Raw genomic sequence first — 17,354 nt, forward strand, 5'->3', positions numbered from 1 at the left:
GAGTTGAGGGCGTTGTTTTTCTATATTTTTATACAAAAAAAGAGGCGGAGAAGGAATCAATAGGAAGTGGAATTTTTTCAGAATAGAAATAAGGCACATTGTTATACAAGATGTAAATTTAAAAATGGGACAGGAGAAAAAATTTTCGATAAACTAGAACATCATGATGTCTTCTTTTTTATCGCCAGTTTCAGCGACAAATTCTGCCTCGTGATCGAGGCTTTGGAATCCTCTTTGAGCCATGAAACTGCACCAAAGTGAGATCAAGAACAAGGCGATAGAAATGACAATCATGTAAAACGACAGGCCCAGTTGTTCATTCTCGCAGACGTATCCCTGAGCAAAACTTGCCCAGAATGATGAACTAAAAATAATTCAAAGCTTCAAGATTTTTTTGGGGAAAAAATGACTTACATTCCGCCAAATTCGGGCAAGATACAGGTGCTTTCATAGGAAGGATCTTCGTATTGAATAGCGGTAAAATACAGTGTCAAAGTGAGGGCCATAGCGGTGACTTCGAAGATAATGGCAGCGGTGAACGATCCTGCCACAGCCCGAGTACTAAAATTTGCGATTTAAATTTTTTAGATATTGAATCAATCCTGACCTTAGATATTCAACAGTAGGCTTTGTCGCAGCATTGTACGCCGAAACGACAAATGCGTACACCGCACAGACTAACCCCAAAATAATCATGGAAAGATTGGCCCACCAAAGACTCGAGTTGATGATAAAATCGATACTAGTATTTCCAGTACAAGAGCAGAGCATCGGATAGAGAGCATCTGGGTCACTTTCGGTGCACATGCTCAGGTCACCTAAACATGGTCAAAAATTATTCACGAGAAACTTGATTACATTTGATGGGCCAGTGGATCCAGGTTTTTTGTCTGTATTTATCTGATCCGCTCATAAGACCAATCGTTCTCGTTCCAATATCATCTGAGCTATTTCCTCTCTTGATGTCCATTTTGTAGACCTCTTCGTAGCCCAAACATGTGCAGATACAAGCGATTCCCGCAAGAGCCACTAAATAGGATCGTTATTGATTTTTAGTGTCAATTTTACGGATTTATAGCCAGTGATTCTGAAGCTCCAATTTGTTTATCGATTTATCAATAACAATACTGATAATGATTGATATCAACGAAGGAAATCGGTGAGCCCAATTCGGGTTTAAGAGCCGCATGTGCGGCTTTTCTTAGCGATTTAGGATTTTTCTTGAATCTAAGGATGTTTAAGAAGAGTTCTTTCCTAAGAATTGATTTACAAGGTACTCAATATCCAAATGGGCTAAGCGACAAAACCTCTTTAAATTTACGTTCCTCTTTAAAATATTTGACACCTGTCAAACATTCAATATTTACCCATCACCTCTGAAGATGGGACCCTAACCCCTTAATTTCTTTATGAGTCGGTCATTACTTACGCAGGGCCGCTAGAATGAACCATCTTCTGTTGTACGCCTTCATTAATTCTTTCTGTTCAACTCTGTTCGTAAATGGTCGATAGCGATTTTTCCCTCGTCACTTGGCGAATATTTGGTCAGAAAGACGGCCAATCTGATGCTAGTCTGGAATGTTTGGACTACTTTTCGTTGCAAGGGCTTGTTTGCCCTTTACTCGCGTGTTCTGTTTGTGCACACTACTCATTCTCTAAAGACTCTTCTACTTCAGAAGTTTTTTCCTCTTTGCTTTCTTTTCTTTGCTTTTCTCTTTTGAAAAATTGAGTTAGCGAACGCGCGCGGCGAAAATTGCGCCAACCCCGCGCCAGACGACCAATCAAATCGCCCGCCTTATTCTTCCTTGTCCCCTGGGGCGGAGGATGCGCATTTTTCGGAATAACGCCTAAAATTTTAATAAATTTCGGTATATTTTTGCTGAAATACCAAAATTTTCAAAAATAAATAATTTCTTGCATAACTTTTAATTAAGTAATAATGATTATTATATATTTAGAATGGCTGACGAGCCCGAAGTCTCAATCCAGGCTGAACCCACTCCACTTGTCGGCAGCTTCGTATTTCCCAATGGCGACACTTATAAAGGCCAGTACTGGTAAGCCCAATTTCCTTATTTGCTCGAATTTCCTTATCGACTACAGTAACGTCAGTTTACTGTGCTCTTGACATACTTTCTATTTGCAAAAATGTTGCTCAAATACTTTATTAGCACCGGCGAAAATGGCATAAAACGACATGGGAAGGGCAAGTGGGTCTCTTCATCTGTGAGTTGTTTACTCAGCTTACTGTAATTTCTTTGATTATCTAGGGCTACGAATACGAAGGCGACTGGGAGGAAGATGTCATTCAGGGAAGTGGGACAATGATTCTTCCAGACGGTTCAAAATACAGCGGAACCTTTGAAGCTGGGAAATATCAGGGACGAGGTAGGATTAAACCTTTTCAAACAAAAATCATTATTTCTGAAATTTTCAGGAACGCTGACCTGGAAAGACGGAAGCAGCTATTCAGGTCCATTCATCCAAAACAAGCCCAACGGAGATGGAATCTTCACCGATGGCCAAAACAAACAGCAATGGGTTGGAAAGTTTGGCCCTCGAGGAGCACTCCAGCTCAGACATTTGCTCCAGATTCCTCCCTCTGATGAATAACTTTTTCTTATATTTTCGATTACTGATATTAAAGTTTATTTTCATACATTTATCTTGTCGTAAATGCAAAAAAATACAATTGTATATATATAAAAATACAATTGACATTTGATGACATCTCTGGTGCTGCCTGAATGGAATTTGCCAGCAGGCACAACTTTTCAAGATAATAACTGTTATTTAGGATGCCTTTTTTGTGACTTGAAAAGGAAAATTGGCCGAATAAAGGGAATGTTTATTGGGCTTGTGAGAGTTTTATTACGTCCTGAATTTGATATAATTGTATCGGTTGACTGAAGCTAAAGAATTGGAGTTAGTCAAAATTGACAAGAAGACTGATGCTACACGGCCACATTTGAGAAAATATCGAATTTATCGATTTCAGAAAAAAAAAACGCGCAAAGCTTTAGCAAAATTGCGAAAAAAATATTTTACACATGAAGACTCGACGATTTATTGTACAGGATACTTTGAGTAAGAAGATATGCACACGTCAACTTCTAAAGGTAAGAAATTTGCATGGGAGGTTATGCAAACGATGCAGATGAGAGAGGCACAGTGTAGATCACAGATCTGAGATATTGAATTTTGATAAAAACAGGTGTCAAGCTGGGAACAATCAGCGCACTTGAAAAGTTTCCCATATGGCTTTCTTGGGATCTAATCCGCAAGCTGGTGACCCCGGGCTTATTTACGCTCTGTGCCCATTTTTCCCGGACAGACACAAAAAGTGAATATTTGGAAAGTAAATAATCGCGCATTTTCATATCATTTTTCGACAAATTTTAAACACAGGAAATTCTTTGCCAATATGGGCGGTGTTGGCCCACCCCTTCTCGAGAGAAAAAATAACCTCATCCTTGCTACTTTTGAAAACGACAAAAATCCAAATGAAGCGACGATCGCTGCATTAGCAAATGTCCTTCATATCACTGAGAGAAGAGTCAAAGTAGAGTTTGCAAGACTCAGGGCAAACAGTAAAAAAGAACAATTTAGAAATGTCCTCAAGGTAAATATAAGTCGCCAATAGAATCAAACGGGTTCCAAGCCTCGGGGTCTTAATTCAACGATGCTTCTTTTTCTCAACTTTTATTTTAGAGCTTGAACTCAACTCTACCACCAGGAAAACCATCTGCTCAGAAAACTTCCAATCCAAATCCTCAAAAACGTACATCACCAAGACAAGCTTCTACGCGAAATCCATCACCACTGGCGCAGTCAACACCAAAGATTAACGTGAAGCAAGAAATCATGGCCGAGGAACCCGTTGTGAGATCAAGATCAATCTTCGGTATTGACGATATGAAGGTGTTGACGAAGAACTATGCCAAGAATCAATGTCCAAGTGCCAAGAAAATCGACAAGATTGCGAAGAAACTGGACAAAACTCCTACCCAAATCAAGAATTGGTTCGCTCGACGCCGGTCTGGTTCGATCAAATCTTTGCCTTCTGAGCCTATCACCACGCGATTCAAACGAGAAAGAGAAGAATCTCCAGTGAAAACTGAAGCACCCGATGACTATTGTGAGCAAAGAACGAAGAGAGCCTGCCGAAGATCTCCAATTATTCTTCGAGATGATTCCGGTTCCGAAGACGACATCGACACACCGCTCGAAGTCGTTGAAGAAGAACAAGACTCACCAGACAAGAAAACTCTGAAGTACACTGTCGAAAACATCAGCCCAAATGACGCTGGCTTCTACCTCGATCGTCAAGCTAGCAATGAGCTATTTAGTCAAATATGGAAGATTGAAAATAAACTGCCTCTGAAAGCTCTTGAGTATCTCTCAATGCGATCTGGTAGGACGGTCAGTGCAGTCAGGACTTGGTTCCATCAAAAAACGAAGAAGGAAAAAGCTACTAACTCAATCATCAAACCGACTCAGACAATCAAAATCAACGAGAAAGTTATCAAGCAAGCTGAGAGTCTTCGTTCTGCTACAAGCGATTTTGCCACTGTCAGGAATATAAGTCCAAACGACAATGGATTCTACCTCAATCATGCTGCTACTAAAAATTTCTTCTATGAAATCTGGAAAACAGAACCAGAACCACCGATAGAAACATTGCGATTTCTTGCAATGCGATCAGAAAAATCCGTTCCTGCTGTTCGACTTCACTTTCAACGTCTGACGAAGCAACACAAGTGGGAGCAGTACAAAATGAACAATGTCCGAATTTACATGCCAGCGGACAAATGCTACAAAGTGATCCAAATCGGAGGGGAAGAATTCAACGAATCAAGTGACCACGAAGATGAATCTCCTCACTCCAACCCACCAAGCCAGACCATCGAATCTGATAAAGAGAACGAGAAAGAAAGCACACCTTCTGAAGCTGCTATCACAACCCTTCCAAAGTCACAGGAGAGAACTCTTCCAGATGAAAAGACAACTGACTCGCAGATTGAAGAAGGAGAGCCATCAATTGCTGAAAAATTCAGAGATTCGACAAAACTTCATGAAGAGTCACCAGTTTCTGTGGATCATTCTTTTGCCATCTCGAAAATCATCGAAAAAGCGCTCACAGAACAGCCAAAAACAGCGAAAAATGATGACTTGTCCGTGTTGGAGATCCTGGAGCTTTCAAGTTCTGATGATGAAGCCAAAAGCCCAATCGAAGTTTTCTCTGAAAATGAGAATTCCCTTGAGGCGAAGAAGGATGATTCTACTGAAGAGCTTTCGGATCCTACTGATGCTGAGGCGGCTAAGCCTGAATGCGATGGTGAAAAGGACAATCTTCCGTTAGAAAATCCCGAACAAAACGATGTCGAGCCTTCGTCAACCTCAACAGACTCCAAGAAGCCTGACGCTGCCCTCGAAAAAACACTGCCAAAGGTTGACAATGCAACAGCAGAGGAAGAATCTGACGACGAATATGAAATTATCACCACTCAACACACTGCTTTGCCTATCTGTCACAAATACGCTAGCTCTGTACTCAAAGATGGACAAGTAATCATTCCGCACGATTCGCCTATACTTATTCAACTGTATGAACGTTCTTCTGTCGAAGATCTTTTGTAAAATATTGTGAATAAAAACCATCAAACATTTCTGAATTGTTTGTTCGACTTGAAATCAAGGAAGACTTGCGCATCGTGACGTCACAGATGGCGCTCTGGCCAATCAAGATTCGTTCTGGAAAGTCGAAAAAGAGGTTATTCTGCGGAATAAAGCTTGTTGTTCTTTAATTCTTTGAGTCTTTTAGATAAATTTTATTTCTAAAGAGTTCCATTTTTTAGAAATCAGTAAAAAATGCCGAAAGCCGAGCGAGGCACACCAAAAGACATCGCCAATCGCCAGAAGGCAAAGGGCCTTCAAAAACTTCGATGGTACTGTCAAATGTGCGAGAAACAGTGCCGAGATGAAAACGGTTTCAAATGTCACATCATGTCCGAATCTCATCAGAGACAGCTTCTTCTTTGCGCTCAGAATCCAAACAAATTCCAGGTCCGAGTCGCTTTCCCTATCGTTTGTTTCAATCAAGACTTAGGATAAATTCTCAAAAACCTTTCTCGACGACTTTCTCTATCTTCTCAAGCGTCGATGGGGCACGAAACGAGTCTGGAACAATACAGTTTACAATGAGTACATCATGGATCGACACCACATTCACATGAACGCGACAAGATGGCTGACGCTTTCTGAATTTACAGAGTGGCTCGGAAAAGAAGGATACGCAGAAGTCGACTATCAGGTTTTCAGAGACTTTGAAAGCTTTGTTCAACCCTTTCTAGGATGGAAAAGGCTGGTTCTTGGCCTATATCGATAGAGATCCGCAAACCCTCGCGAGAAAGAAGGAAATTGAAAAGATGCTCAGAAAACAAGACCGAGAAGAAGACGAGCAACGGATCAAAATCGACATGCTCATCCGTGAGGGGAAAATGAAAGAAGCTCGAGAAGAAGCCTATCTAAAAGTAATCTCTCTTTTCAATTATCGTCATTTCATCGTCTTTCAGGAGCAACGTGAGCGCATGCAAGCCACCGGTGAAGCTTTAGATGGTCCTCTAGCGAAGAAACCTAAATTTGGAGAAGACAAAAAGACTGTCAAAATTGCTTCGATAGAAATCAAGTCTCATCAAACCTTGAAAACTTTGCAAAAACCGCCTCGATGGGTTCAAGTTGGAGCGGTCGTAAAAGGCAAATATTTAATAAAAACGATAATTGGATAAATTGGTAATTTAGTGAAGTCAAAGTCGATCCCAGAATTCGAGAAACAAAAAGGCTTCGTCAAAGAAGTTAACGGTCATAAAGCCGTTATTCAGCACCTAAAGCTTCCGAAAATGAAGGCTCAATTCCACGAAGACGACCTAGAAACAGTCATTCCACAGGTTGGAAGAGAAGTCATTGTCATGAAAGGCGACCTGGCGAAACGAACTGGAACTCTGAAGGAAATCCGACAGAAGGAATTCTGCGTCCTGGTCGAGGTGAAGCTGACTGAGGATGAAACGACAGAAGCATTTTTCAAATTTGATGAAATCTCGAAGAAACACGAGAAAAAGAAAAAAGAAGAAGAGAAGGTCCAAGTTGTTCCGATAGAATCTGTTATCAACTCGTGAAGGTTAAGCTAATAGTAGCGACTGACGATTAAATTATATTCAGCCAAGCCAACACCATCTTCATCATTCTTCAAAGCTTTCCTGTTCCACTTAAAATCACTTTCTGTACTATTCATTTCTACAGTCTCCCTTATGATCTGTTTTAGAATGCGGTTGATATCGTTTCTGCCCTTTTTTGGGTTAATCTCTGCCCTGTACGAAGATCAAGTCGGAAAGGTCGACTGGAAGCTCGACGTTCTCGGGTCCCCCAAACTCGCTGCCTTCGACGACGCAAATGCTCAAGCAGATGCGATTGCGCTCTACACGGAGCAGAACATTCTCGCCAGTGTTTCAGCTCTCGATGGATCGGTAAATCAACCCATCCTTCATTTTTTCCTCTTATTCTTTTCCTCAGGTCTTATGGAAGAAAACTATGCCAGTTTCAGAGAGGGTTGAATACCTCTTCTACGCGAACAAACTCATCGTTTCTATTTCTTCTGGTGGAATTGCTCGTTATTGGGTCCCGGAATCAGGAGCTCTTTTCCGAGAGGTAACACACTTACAAATGAATATTTTTTCAAGACGTATTTTAGTTTTATACATCTAGTCCATCCTCATTGACTGATTGCGTGAGATTGTTCTCCAAGAGCATAATCATTTGTGCCAAGAACAACGAAGTAGGAGAGAGCGACCTGGTGATTTTCCGCGAACGAAAACCGCTTTCAGAAACTAAGGCTTCGATTTTGGTCCAGGCAATTATCACCAACGAAGGTACATGTTATTGAGATCATGTTATTCTTGATCTATTTCATTCAACTTTTACCAAATCTATCATGAACATCTTCAGAAAATAATCTTGCCTATCTCATTGGAAAGAATGCGCAAAGCGAACTCGTCCTTGAAACCCTTAACATTGATGATCTCTCTACCGAACCTGTCAAAGTCCTATCCAAAGAGAGCATCTCTATTGGAGAATTCGCCCTTGTTTCCGACGGCCGAGTTGTCTTCACTGATGAAAATGCAAAGACTACCTCTATCAATCTCAAAGAAGCAACCGTCGAAGATATTTCTGCTGCTGCAAACTGCAAGGTCATCACACACGCGCAGAAAGAATTAAGATACGCTCCAGATCAATTCTATGGCCATTGCGGTAGCATTGTTCGATCAGAAAGTGGCGAGGTCCTGGATGACACAACTAGAATGGAAGTCTTTCCCTCTCGCCTTGGCATTTTCACTGCCAGTCTTGATACGCAAAACCGATGGACGTTTACTGCTGAAGATGGAAAGAAAACAAAGTCGCTTTCTTTCGGTGGCGCTAGAAAGATTGACTCTCTTTGGGTGAAATCCTACAATTGGAAGAACAAAAATCATCTTCAGATCCTCGCATTTTCAGAAGACGGAACCGTTTCCTTCGCTAAATCATCTTCAGAAGCGTCCACTGTTTCTTGGACTCGAGAAGAATCTCTAGCATCCATCTCACAGGTTCAAATCTTCGATCTTCCTCCAGAAGACGCCCTTCTTGAAGACCCATCAGAGTGGAGCTTCACTCGACGAGTTCAAATCCAGCTCGCTCTTTTCCAGACCTATCTTGCTCAATTATCAGACAAAATTAAATCAGGTCGACTTTTTGAAAAGAAAATTGGCGATCCTTTGGTCAGTACTTCTGAGCTCATTCGCGATCAATTCAATCTCCATAAGCTTATCTTCATCTTGACTAAAAATGGAAATATCTTCGGAATCGACTCGCTCAGCAAAGATATCATCTGGAAGAGATCCGTACCAGAACTCGATTCTTGCAAGACTCAAGTGATCAAGGAAGCTGGAGCCCGGTTCAAGTCGAACATCTTCCTCGTCGGAAACTGTCAAAACGAAGTTCGATATTTCAGCGTTGATATCATGTCTGGAAGCGTTGAAGAACTGAACTCTGCTTTGCCAAAAAGTGATATTCTTCGAGTTGAGTCCCTCCGATCAGCGACTTCAAACAACCCATCGCTATTGATTTTCAAGAAGCTAGACGTTGGCAAAATCGGCGTCGAGATTATCGGAGATGTTGACGCTGCTACAGCTGAAAAGTTGAAGCGTACGGCTTTCTGGCTCTACGATTCGACCTCGCAAGCGATTATCGGAGGAAAATTCCAAGTTGAAAACAAAGTTTTCGAGAATACTTGGACCTTCCAGATTCCAGCTTCAATGACGATCTCTCAGGTTACTGCTGCTCCTGCTACTGATGTCATTCACTCACAAGGACGACCCCTTGCCGATCGATCGGTGATGGAAAAGTATCTGAATCCCAATTTGATCGCCGTTCTTGCTGAGTCGAAGGAAAAGACTGATCTGGAACAAATGTTTGTGAATGCATTCTTTTTGGACGGAGTTACAGGAGAGGTCATTCACTCAAGTAATCATAAGCGAGCTCACGGACCGGCGAAAATCGTCCTGGCTGAAAATTGGGCGGTGTTTTCTTACTGGTCAGCAAAAATGTTCAGAACGGAGATAACTTCTGTTGAATTTTACAAGGAACGAGATTTGATTTCAGCTCATTGGAATAAATCAATTCTTAAGTTTTTCAATCTCGAAAACAGGGTACTGACGATGGAAACGCAACTCACTGGGATTCTCTCTCCGCTTCAATCCCTGTTGCTATTCAAAAGTCATTCGTTAGCTCGGAGGAGATCTCCTCACTGTCTGTGACTCAGTCACAAATGGGCATCACGAATAAAGCTGTGCTGATTGGAACTAAATCCGGAAAAATTGTCTCGCTACCTCGAGTCTTTCTTGATCCCCGTCGCCGACTCGTTCCAGCTCCAACCGATAGAGAGGAAGGAATCATGCCGTATCAGCCAGAGCTCCGATTTCCCCCGAATTTCGTGATCAGCTATTTCCAGAATCTTGGTCCAGTGAACGATTTCAAAGGTGCTTGATTTCGAAAAACACTTTTCCAATAGCATTTTAGTCGCGATTACTGGCCTTGAATCAACATGTACCGTTCTTGGCCTTACTGACACTGGCCTCTTCTGGACGAGAGTTCATCCTTCAGGAATGATTCAAAGAAATGACGTTTTTTTCCATTTTGTTGAACAAAATTTAAATCATCAAAAGGCACATTCGATGTTCTCAAAGATGACTTTGACCACATGATGATTTCCGTTATTCTCATCGGCTTTGTCGGCGCCACGTACGCTTGCAAGATGTTTGCGCAAATGAAAATGACCAACCGTCTTTGGCAATAAACAAATAAGTCAAGTTTGACTTTGATGCACATCTATAGAAAAATCAATTTTAGACCAATTCAATGTTTCCAATTTATGTTTGTCAAGTTCTGCATGTACACGATTAGCTTCAATAAATTTCTTCAATCAATAAAAATGACCGGCTTACCACAAAGTAAATCCGTTCTGTAAATACAGTGACTAGCGGGGAGTAATTTGGGGTGCAAGCAAGTAAAAATGAAAGGCAAATAGTGATTGTCAACGCGAATTCATCCTGAATCTTAAATACATTTGCATTTCGTTTCGTGCAATTCGAAAAGGCCTTTTCCAACGAACTTGAGAACATAAGAGATGAGCTCGAGCGAAGAAAATGTTCAAAAATCTGGGTCACTGTATCCAGACTTAGTTCGTAGTCCTCAAGAGCAGTTTACTGAAAATGGCGCAGTTGAGAAGATCGACGAGACATTTCAGCAATCTGATGAAAAGGCAGACATTCCCGTGACAAGTCAGCCTACCCCCATAGAGGTTCCAATATCTCAGGACTTTGTAAGCGCCACAGAAGAACAAACCATTCTTCTTGATTCTCAGAGAGATGAGAAACAAGGAGCGATAACTAAGCAACCAGGTTCAACTCCAAAGAAAACTGCTCCTCAATTCAGCTCAAAACTTTGTGGATGTTGCGAAGAAGATTTAATGTGTATGAAAGCACTTTGCCTCCCATGCGCCTCGGTGTATTCGATAGAGAAGGAACTCTCGAATGAGACAAAAGGAGCGTTTTAGGTTTTTATCATTTGTCCATTATTTTCGTAGCGAAGCCTATATCTCGTAAAAAGCAACCGCATGTGGGATCTCATACTTCCTTTTCGTGGGAATGTATTTGGCAGGTCAAGTTCTTTTATTCACTGGAGGACTCATGAGTGGAAATGTCATGGCATACACTGGCTGTTGCGTAAATTTATTCTTCAAGTTTTTCTTTTTATAAAAATTCAGGGTGGTGCTTGTCTTGTATGTTCACAACGGCGAACAATATCGAAGACGTACGGCATTAAATCGAACGCTTTTAGGTAAGAGACTCCTATAGTTTTTGGTTACTATTTATTCAGTGACTTCTGTATTTCATACTGCTGCGTTTGTTGCGCTCTGGTTCAACACGAGCGAGAAGTCAAATCTGGAAGAGAGAAGATTGTTTGAACCTGACTAAGACAAAAAATCTGTACTCGAAATACGATAAATATATTCATTATATAATAAATTATTTCAATTGCACTGTATTTTGATAGAGAGTTACTAGTGCTAGAATTCGGAACATCGAGAGCGCCGGCGGGCAAATCCTTGTCGGCTTTGGTGAAGTTTTTCGAAACTGTTACTCCCCTCAACAGTTATTCCGACCGTGAACCTTAACCCGTAGAGATCAAAGAACACTTGAGAAGAAAATGAAGCTCAGTAAAAGAGGACCACTTAGTAATTTGAAGAGGAAGATAAAACGTCTACACGTTAACAGATCGCTAATGCTACTAATTTTGTTTATCTTCTTCTACTGCGAGTTCTTCTGCTACAAGGTAAGTTTTTGAGTGGATAATCGTTTTTTCTAAAGAAGCGTTTCAAGCTCCTCTCGCACGTTTCCTGGCCGAGGATACCCGAGATAAATCCCAAGGCAGTGAGGATGCTACTTGTCAGTGACCCGCAATTACCCGGGCATATGAGTAATCCCACTTCTATCACCGCCGCCATTTCTAGGACCGTTCTCTCGACATTTGATTTTATACAGTAAACATTCGCGATATAAACTGTATAATTCATACTAATGACGAAATACGAGAACCGCCAAAAGATCCGACATCGATCGTTACATCAAGTCTACATACCACGAAGCTCTCCACTACACACAGGTAAAACTCGATCACCGAAAACCGCACTATGATTTTTTCTCAAGTAACTTCATTTTAGCCTGATGTAATCATCTTCCTTGGAGATCTACTCGACGAAGGAAGCGTAGCTGGAGAACACGAATTCAAGTCGTACGTCAAAAGATTTTATAATGTGTTTGATATCAAAAAACATCACGAAGAAAGACATCACATATTTGTCCCTGGAGATAATGACATTGGCGGTGAAGGGTGGGACCGAGCGACTCCAGGAAAGATCGAAAAAACAGGCGAAAAATTGATTAAAGGAAATAATTAGGCCTCGAGGAAATATTTGCGATCTGTCAAAAGAAAAGATCGAACGTTTCGAGTACGCGTTCCATGCACCGATCGAGGACGAAGAAGTGTTCAAATTCATCACATTTGACAAGGCGAATATCATGCCAGGTGCGAAATCGCAACTCAAGCACGCCCAGCCGCAGAACCGAGGCGAGGCTTATCAGCAAACCGTCAAAATTCTTCTATCGCATTTTCCTCTAACGGAACCAGATGCTCGCCGACCTCAGGTACAAATTTGCTATTTTCCTTCAACAAGATTTTAGGGCGACGAAATCGTTCGAAATTTCTCGCCGAATCTTATCTTTTCTGGCCACGAGCATCAGAGTTTCTTCCTACACGATGGAAACAAGCAGAAGTTCGAAATGCAGAAAGGCTACGTCAATTTGAATATTCTTGACCATCAATCAGAGAAAGAAATGGTCCTGCCAAGTTGTAACTATAAAATGGGAGCAGCTGGTTTTGGCTTTGCTGTTTTGGGTAGGACTTGAAATTTGTTCTGAAAATCAAGGTTTTTAGAACAAAACGGAGCAATGTTTTATTCAATTCTTTGGCTTCCTCCAAGATCAAAAGTTCTCCTGATGTATTTGATCTTTATTCCAGTCATTCTCGTCCTCATAAATTTGGATAAAAGTAATAACAACCTTCTCGAAAACTTTAAACTCATATTTTAAAGCATTCCGGAACCAGAGCTTCTTCAGCTGGCTAATGGAAGGCGCAATTGAAGCCAAAGATGAAATAACGAAAAAATCAGTGTTCACGAAACGAGCACAACGCAAATTCCGAGACTAGGAAACAAAACTGCCTGCACGTGTATTATTCAATATTATATCTTACAAATGTATAAATAAAATAAACTGCCAATTAATCAGAAGTCTGAGTTTTTTTTCTATAATTTGACGAATCGATGTGTGGCGCGAGAGAGCGCGCTCATGAAACTTCCTTTTCTCAGCAGGGCACATGCAGAAGAGCTTTTTTAGAGATTCCGGAAAAAGCTAAATAATGAAAATGTAAGGTTTCAGAATCAATAATGATAAAGATGTATTTTTCTAGCTTCCGTGAAAATATCCGTGAAAAATAATTTTTCAGTTCGACTTTCGCCCGATGTCGGCATGGCATGGAGACAAATTGCCACTGCATACAGAAAGTGGATCCTCCGATATATGGCCGAGTGTCGCGGCCAGATAAATCACCAATTGCACACAAGAAGATTGATCAAGGTCGCATCCAAGATCAACAAGCTCACTTTCGAAGGTAATTCGAGCTTATTCTCATTTTTTTATTTTACATTTTCAGTAAACGGTGTCAAGCCAATTGATTTCACCAGAGCTGTGTGGCGAAATGTCGGGTATGAAGTTACTGACGCTCCAGAAGAAACAACAACTCCCACTTGGACAACAAATTCGACTTAAATTCCTCGTTGATTTCATTTGATAAAAATAAAATTAGCTCTCACTTCGTCAAATAAATAATATTCCTGAAGCAGGTGACAGTAGCTCAGAGCATTCAGCAGTGACCGTATTACGAAAACTATGGGAAGAAAAGCACGTGTTTTACATTGAAATAGAAGCATGAAGGCAAAGATCTAAGATTTATTTAAAATGAGAGTTTTTCTTCTCGCAGGAGCAGTGAGTGCAGTAGATTGGGTTCCCGGTGTAAACCCAGTAAACTGCGGTGCGGATTATTTTCGGCCTGGCGCAGAGTGGCCGCTAGAATCTGTTGGTAACGCCGGGCGAACTGTCAGGCAAGGTCAAGCATTTTATATCTTTGTTGATCCGAGAGTTGCAGAATCTGTCAGAATCGATATGGAAACCCTCACTACTACGCGACGCTGTTTTCTATCGATGACTTGATTCCTGTTTACTCTGGTGGAAAGTTCAGGCGTTACAGCCACGAGCCTACCTTTTCTCGGCCGACGTCAAACTGGCACCATCTTCTCAACGGCCTTTGTGCAGTACGTTCTCGATTCCTCTCTTTTAGTATCTTGAAATTGATCGTGTTGTTATTGCCCCACTAAAGATCTGATTTCAAATTTAGATCAATCAAACTCATTAACAATCTATAGGAGCTACCCGACGCAAAGACATCTTTCTACGGAAATCTTGCGAGCGTTGGCTCCGCAAATTACGAAACCTGTCATCAGTGGCAGGTAGAGTTCTTCGGTCACGGGCTAAGTGCGGGTTAAGCCGGGTTGTTTAGCCGATTGATGAGGATTACCTTGGAAACAACGCTGAGATCAAAATTGACCGCGGTCACCTCGTACCCAGCGCGATTATGAATCAAAATGAAATGGCCATGAAGGTACGATCGTAAAAGTCTCTTATAATTATTCGATCGAATTTCAGACGACCTTTACCTTGACAAACGTAGCGCCACAAAGCTCCAATTTCAACCAGCGTGCTTGGAACCAGCTAGAATGTATGGTCCGCAAGTTCATGGAACGAGATATTGACGGGAAAGACGCGTGGATTTATACAGGAACGCATGGGACAAAGGGCTGGATGAATGAGGATAATCCAGCGAAGAGAAACGTCCGTATTCCCGCTGCCTATTGGAAAGGAAGGGGGCTTGACCTTGACACTATCCTGCTGAAATTTTAGTTCGAGCTCTTTCCAAGCTTTTGCTACACTGACGATGCTACTGGGTACACTTACTCTTGGGTCTACTACCAAGAAAACGAAAACGACCAGACGATGTCCTCAGGGGACCTGTTCATGTCCGCAGAGACCTTCAGCAACACCTACTACGATGGAGAGCCAATCTTTGACGAGACTTGCCAGCGGCCAAACACAGGCTACGGCCCATGGTACGGTCTTATCATGGACTGGGACGCGTATTTGACAAGATACAGGAAGGGCTTGAGAATCTAGATTTACTGGCGTGCTAATATGTCTTCAAATGTCATAAAATGAGAGCGTGTCAATACTGTAGGCTCTGAGAGAGTCCATTTCAAATAGAGAAGTGATATTTGAGTGGCATATTGAAAAGCTACTAATGTAAGTTTAATCAATCACCAATTTAATTAATTCGGAATCGGCAATTCCCAAAAATGACCATGACCTTGGGGCAAGATAAAAGGCTTAGAATAACTAGAAAGAGAATGTCCTCAAGTCTTGGCACAGTTGCAAATAGAATTGTTCGCTGTTTTTTCAATATGTGTAAACTCCCATTATTGTAATAAAAGACTCGAATTTGATGAAGAAGAGAGAGAAAGAAGTGTGTGTCCTTTGTCTGGCTAAACAAGTTGCGCCCTAACGCGCCGCAATAGCGCGTGTAGTTTCTCAACTTGAGAGTTGTCTTACTTGCCAGTTAAACTCGGTTAGAAACGAATAACAATCGCCCTTTGCTTCTTTTTAATTTATAATCTATTTACGAAAGGAGCGAGCATCAAAGAGAAAATCGAGCTATCAGGTAATAAAAAATCGTTCTTCATCACAGCTAACGATTCCAATTGTCAGTCTTGAGAGAAGCTAATTTAAATCTTTATTAGTTGAAGAAACCTAGTTAAAAAGATGGATCTTAATTACAGTCATGTTTCAGTTGTAGTTTTTTTGTGCTTCTTCAAATCGTTTTTTCACGATATATAATTACAAGCCTCGTATTTTTTACGATTTCCCGTCCGTTCATTTTCGCGTTTTTTTTTCTTTCTCTTGCAAAAATAAAAAATAACCATTGAATCGTTCAGAATTGTCTGAGAGCGGCTAATTCGGAAGAGAAATCAGAAGTTGGGAACTGAATACAGCTTCAGCTGTCAAAAATTTGGTGCATTAGCGTCAACTCTCTGGCACTTGCAAATTTGTACAGATCTCCTCTTTTACTGCTTGAAAGATACAATGAGAATCGCCGCACATGCCCCCTGAATAAATCCGAGAAAAAGATCAACACGACGCAGAACTTTTCCTGAGCGAATTTTTGTGGGAACCGATGATCAGTAGAGATGATATTTTCAGCTGGTGCCTCGCCGTCGTCGATATTTTAGTCATTATTATTTTATCTGTGGCGTATTACTGTAAGTAAAGGTCGCTTGTGGACACTAACAACTGATTAAATTTGTATACCTTTGCTTCTCTGACTTTGAAAATGAAGAAGGTTCCTTGCCTTATCTTTATTTTTATACCACATTTTGACGCAGTCTCAGAAACAATTAAATAAAGTATTACTTCAATACTATCGTCTTGAAGGACTTTTATTACGTGTGGGATGCCCCTAATTTGAGCTCTAAACTGGCCTACTACGCAACAGAACAACGCTATTTCAATCATAAATTCTTATTGACAGTTCAATTTCAGGTTATATTCAATACTACGGCGAGCAAAACCTAAAAGACAAGTATCTGAGCGAGCGGCAGAAGCGCAACCAGCTGAATCCGATGAAAGACCTTTTTCAATTTTTGCTCAAATACTTCAATGAAAATCAATCCAAAGAAAACCGAAGCATAGAAAAGGCTTCAAGAAAATGAGAAAATCTAGTCTGCCCGAATGAATTCAACTATCTGTCTGAACCGAGTTAAACCTGCAAAAGTCAGGACGGAATTACAGTCATTTATCAAAAGAATAAAGCGATTCTTCAATAAATTAAGAGACTAGGGCAGGTGTTATCGTTTTCTTATACCGATTTGAACGAGTATTATCGAAGCATTTGAAACAATTTGACGGGGGATTAAAGCATCAGAATAAATTTATCATCTGAAACATGCTCATAATAAGAATTTTTGAACTTCTTTACTTCAGTCTTATTCGCAGTCTTTATTCTTGCTATTTTGCTTTTCAAAAGATCTCTTGCACGGCACA

The 17,354-nt window shown here is 41.0% G+C and overlaps 7 protein-coding genes and 2 long non-coding RNA genes across 10 annotated transcripts; 8 read left to right on the plus strand and 1 right to left on the minus strand.

Moving 5' to 3' along the window:
• Nucleotides 1-3: 3 nt before the first annotated feature.
• LOC145695240 (uncharacterized) lies at nucleotides 4-1,724 on the minus strand. Its single transcript, XM_081772240.1, has 5 exons — nucleotides 1,430-1,724; nucleotides 859-1,029; nucleotides 608-818; nucleotides 415-561; nucleotides 4-364 (listed from the first exon to the last, which is right to left on the minus strand). Exons 1-5 carry the CDS (start codon nucleotides 1,470-1,472, stop codon nucleotides 154-156), a joined length of 783 nt encoding a protein of 260 aa, XP_081628366.1. The 5' UTR covers nucleotides 1,473-1,724; the 3' UTR covers nucleotides 4-153.
• A 235-nt stretch (nucleotides 1,725-1,959) lies between these two features.
• LOC145708603 (uncharacterized) lies at nucleotides 1,960-2,659 on the plus strand. The gene is made up of 4 exons (XM_081786294.1): nucleotides 1,960-2,057; nucleotides 2,172-2,226; nucleotides 2,271-2,388; nucleotides 2,438-2,659. The coding sequence occupies exons 1-4, from the start codon at nucleotides 1,960-1,962 to the stop codon at nucleotides 2,611-2,613; spliced, it is 447 nt and encodes a 148-aa protein (XP_081642420.1). The 3' UTR covers nucleotides 2,614-2,659.
• Nucleotides 2,660-2,943: 284 nt separating this feature from the next.
• On the plus strand, nucleotides 2,944-5,663 carry LOC145696428 (uncharacterized). Of its 2 annotated transcripts, none has more exons than XM_081773473.1 (2): nucleotides 2,944-3,119; nucleotides 3,712-5,663. In XM_081773473.1, exons 1-2 carry the CDS (start codon nucleotides 3,051-3,053, stop codon nucleotides 5,638-5,640), a joined length of 1,998 nt encoding a protein of 665 aa, XP_081629599.1. In that variant the 5' UTR covers nucleotides 2,944-3,050; the 3' UTR covers nucleotides 5,641-5,663. The 2 variants fall into 2 exon arrangements, with proteins under 2 accessions (XP_081629599.1, XP_081629591.1); XM_081773465.1 differs by lacking the exon at nucleotides 2,944-3,119 and adding an exon at nucleotides 3,241-3,622.
• A 195-nt stretch (nucleotides 5,664-5,858) lies between these two features.
• On the plus strand, nucleotides 5,859-7,304 carry LOC145706916 (DNA/RNA-binding protein KIN17-like). The gene is made up of 6 exons (XM_081784408.1): nucleotides 5,859-6,066; nucleotides 6,110-6,313; nucleotides 6,354-6,533; nucleotides 6,576-6,756; nucleotides 6,802-7,177; nucleotides 7,219-7,304. The coding sequence occupies exons 1-5, from the start codon at nucleotides 5,872-5,874 to the stop codon at nucleotides 7,173-7,175; spliced, it is 1,134 nt and encodes a 377-aa protein (XP_081640534.1). The 5' UTR covers nucleotides 5,859-5,871; the 3' UTR covers nucleotides 7,176-7,177; nucleotides 7,219-7,304.
• An 18-nt stretch (nucleotides 7,305-7,322) lies between these two features.
• LOC145707013 (ER membrane protein complex subunit 1-like) lies at nucleotides 7,323-10,520 on the plus strand. Its single transcript, XM_081784523.1, has 7 exons — nucleotides 7,323-7,523; nucleotides 7,570-7,704; nucleotides 7,748-7,925; nucleotides 8,002-9,668; nucleotides 9,734-10,067; nucleotides 10,108-10,189; nucleotides 10,252-10,520. Exons 1-7 carry the CDS (start codon nucleotides 7,323-7,325, stop codon nucleotides 10,382-10,384), a joined length of 2,730 nt encoding a protein of 909 aa, XP_081640649.1. The 3' UTR covers nucleotides 10,385-10,520.
• Nucleotides 10,521-11,636: 1,116 nt separating this feature from the next.
• LOC145712057 (metallophosphoesterase 1 homolog) lies at nucleotides 11,637-13,370 on the plus strand. Its single transcript, XM_081789745.1, has 8 exons — nucleotides 11,637-11,922; nucleotides 11,970-12,107; nucleotides 12,202-12,252; nucleotides 12,311-12,518; nucleotides 12,580-12,794; nucleotides 12,831-13,044; nucleotides 13,084-13,197; nucleotides 13,241-13,370. The coding sequence occupies exons 1-8, from the start codon at nucleotides 11,797-11,799 to the stop codon at nucleotides 13,354-13,356; spliced, it is 1,182 nt and encodes a 393-aa protein (XP_081645871.1). The 5' UTR covers nucleotides 11,637-11,796; the 3' UTR covers nucleotides 13,357-13,370.
• A 177-nt stretch (nucleotides 13,371-13,547) lies between these two features.
• Nucleotides 13,548-14,023, plus strand: LOC145711297 (uncharacterized). Its single transcript, XR_014135150.1, has 3 exons — nucleotides 13,548-13,574; nucleotides 13,654-13,818; nucleotides 13,861-14,023. It is a non-coding gene; the product is annotated as an uncharacterized LOC145711297 (long non-coding RNA).
• Nucleotides 14,024-14,165: 142 nt separating this feature from the next.
• Nucleotides 14,166-15,493, plus strand: LOC145712058 (endonuclease domain-containing 1 protein-like). Its single transcript, XM_081789746.1, has 5 exons — nucleotides 14,166-14,308; nucleotides 14,353-14,518; nucleotides 14,630-14,713; nucleotides 14,764-14,865; nucleotides 14,910-15,493. The coding sequence occupies exons 1-5, from the start codon at nucleotides 14,166-14,168 to the stop codon at nucleotides 15,162-15,164; spliced, it is 750 nt and encodes a 249-aa protein (XP_081645872.1). The 3' UTR covers nucleotides 15,165-15,493.
• A 221-nt stretch (nucleotides 15,494-15,714) lies between these two features.
• On the plus strand, nucleotides 15,715-17,138 carry LOC145709827 (uncharacterized). Its single transcript, XR_014134946.1, has 3 exons — nucleotides 15,715-15,975; nucleotides 16,250-16,573; nucleotides 16,854-17,138. It is a non-coding gene; the product is annotated as an uncharacterized LOC145709827 (long non-coding RNA).
• The last annotated feature ends 216 nt before the right edge of the window (nucleotides 17,139-17,354 follow it).

This window comes from Oikopleura dioica, chromosome 1 (genome assembly GCF_907165135.1).
Source record: "Oikopleura dioica chromosome 1, OKI2018_I68_1.0, whole genome shotgun sequence".
In the NCBI taxonomy this organism is placed as follows: domain Eukaryota; kingdom Metazoa; phylum Chordata; class Appendicularia; order Copelata; family Oikopleuridae; genus Oikopleura; species Oikopleura dioica.

Coding starts and splice junctions, on each gene's coding strand:
- LOC145695240 (XM_081772240.1), bottom strand. CDS start 1,472: ATGAAGGCGTACAACAGAAGATGGTTCATTCTAGCGGCCCTGC. Junction 562..607: donor CCTACTGTTGAATATCTAAG/GTCAGGATTGAT, acceptor CGCAAATTTTAG/TACTCGGGCTGTGGCAGGAT. Junction 365..414: donor TTGCCCGAATTTGGCGGAAT/GTAAGTCATTTT, acceptor AATTATTTTTAG/TTCATCATTCTGGGCAAGTT.
- LOC145708603 (XM_081786294.1), top strand. CDS start 1,960: ATGGCTGACGAGCCCGAAGTCTCAATCCAGGCTGAACCCACTCCACTT. Junction 2,058..2,171: donor ACTTATAAAGGCCAGTACTG/GTAAGCCCAATT, acceptor ATACTTTATTAG/CACCGGCGAAAATGGCATAA. Junction 2,389..2,437: donor TGGGAAATATCAGGGACGAG/GTAGGATTAAAC, acceptor TGAAATTTTCAG/GAACGCTGACCTGGAAAGAC.
- LOC145696428 (XM_081773465.1), top strand. CDS start 3,425: ATGGGCGGTGTTGGCCCACCCCTTCTCGAGAGAAAAAATAACCTCATC. Junction 3,623..3,711: donor AATTTAGAAATGTCCTCAAG/GTAAATATAAGT, acceptor CTTTTATTTTAG/AGCTTGAACTCAACTCTACC.
- LOC145706916 (XM_081784408.1), top strand. CDS start 5,872: ATGCCGAAAGCCGAGCGAGGCACACCAAAAGACATCGCCAATCGCCAG. Junction 6,534..6,575: donor GAGAAGAAGCCTATCTAAAA/GTAATCTCTCTT, acceptor ATCGTCTTTCAG/GAGCAACGTGAGCGCATGCA. Junction 6,757..6,801: donor AGTTGGAGCGGTCGTAAAAG/GCAAATATTTAA, acceptor TTGGTAATTTAG/TGAAGTCAAAGTCGATCCCA.
- LOC145707013 (XM_081784523.1), top strand. CDS start 7,323: ATGCGGTTGATATCGTTTCTGCCCTTTTTTGGGTTAATCTCTGCCCTG. Junction 7,524..7,569: donor TTTCAGCTCTCGATGGATCG/GTAAATCAACCC, acceptor TCTTTTCCTCAG/GTCTTATGGAAGAAAACTAT. Junction 10,068..10,107: donor TCCAGTGAACGATTTCAAAG/GTGCTTGATTTC, acceptor ATAGCATTTTAG/TCGCGATTACTGGCCTTGAA.
- LOC145712057 (XM_081789745.1), top strand. CDS start 11,797: ATGAAGCTCAGTAAAAGAGGACCACTTAGTAATTTGAAGAGGAAGATA. Junction 12,108..12,201: donor CCGCCATTTCTAGGACCGTT/CTCTCGACATTT, acceptor AAAAGATCCGAC/ATCGATCGTTACATCAAGTC. Junction 13,198..13,240: donor CCTCATAAATTTGGATAAAA/GTAATAACAACC, acceptor CATATTTTAAAG/CATTCCGGAACCAGAGCTTC.
- LOC145712058 (XM_081789746.1), top strand. CDS start 14,166: ATGAGAGTTTTTCTTCTCGCAGGAGCAGTGAGTGCAGTAGATTGGGTT. Junction 14,309..14,352: donor AACGCCGGGCGAACTGTCAG/GCAAGGTCAAGC, acceptor CGAGAGTTGCAG/AATCTGTCAGAATCGATATG. Junction 14,519..14,629: donor TTCTCAACGGCCTTTGTGCA/GTACGTTCTCGA, acceptor AACAATCTATAG/GAGCTACCCGACGCAAAGAC.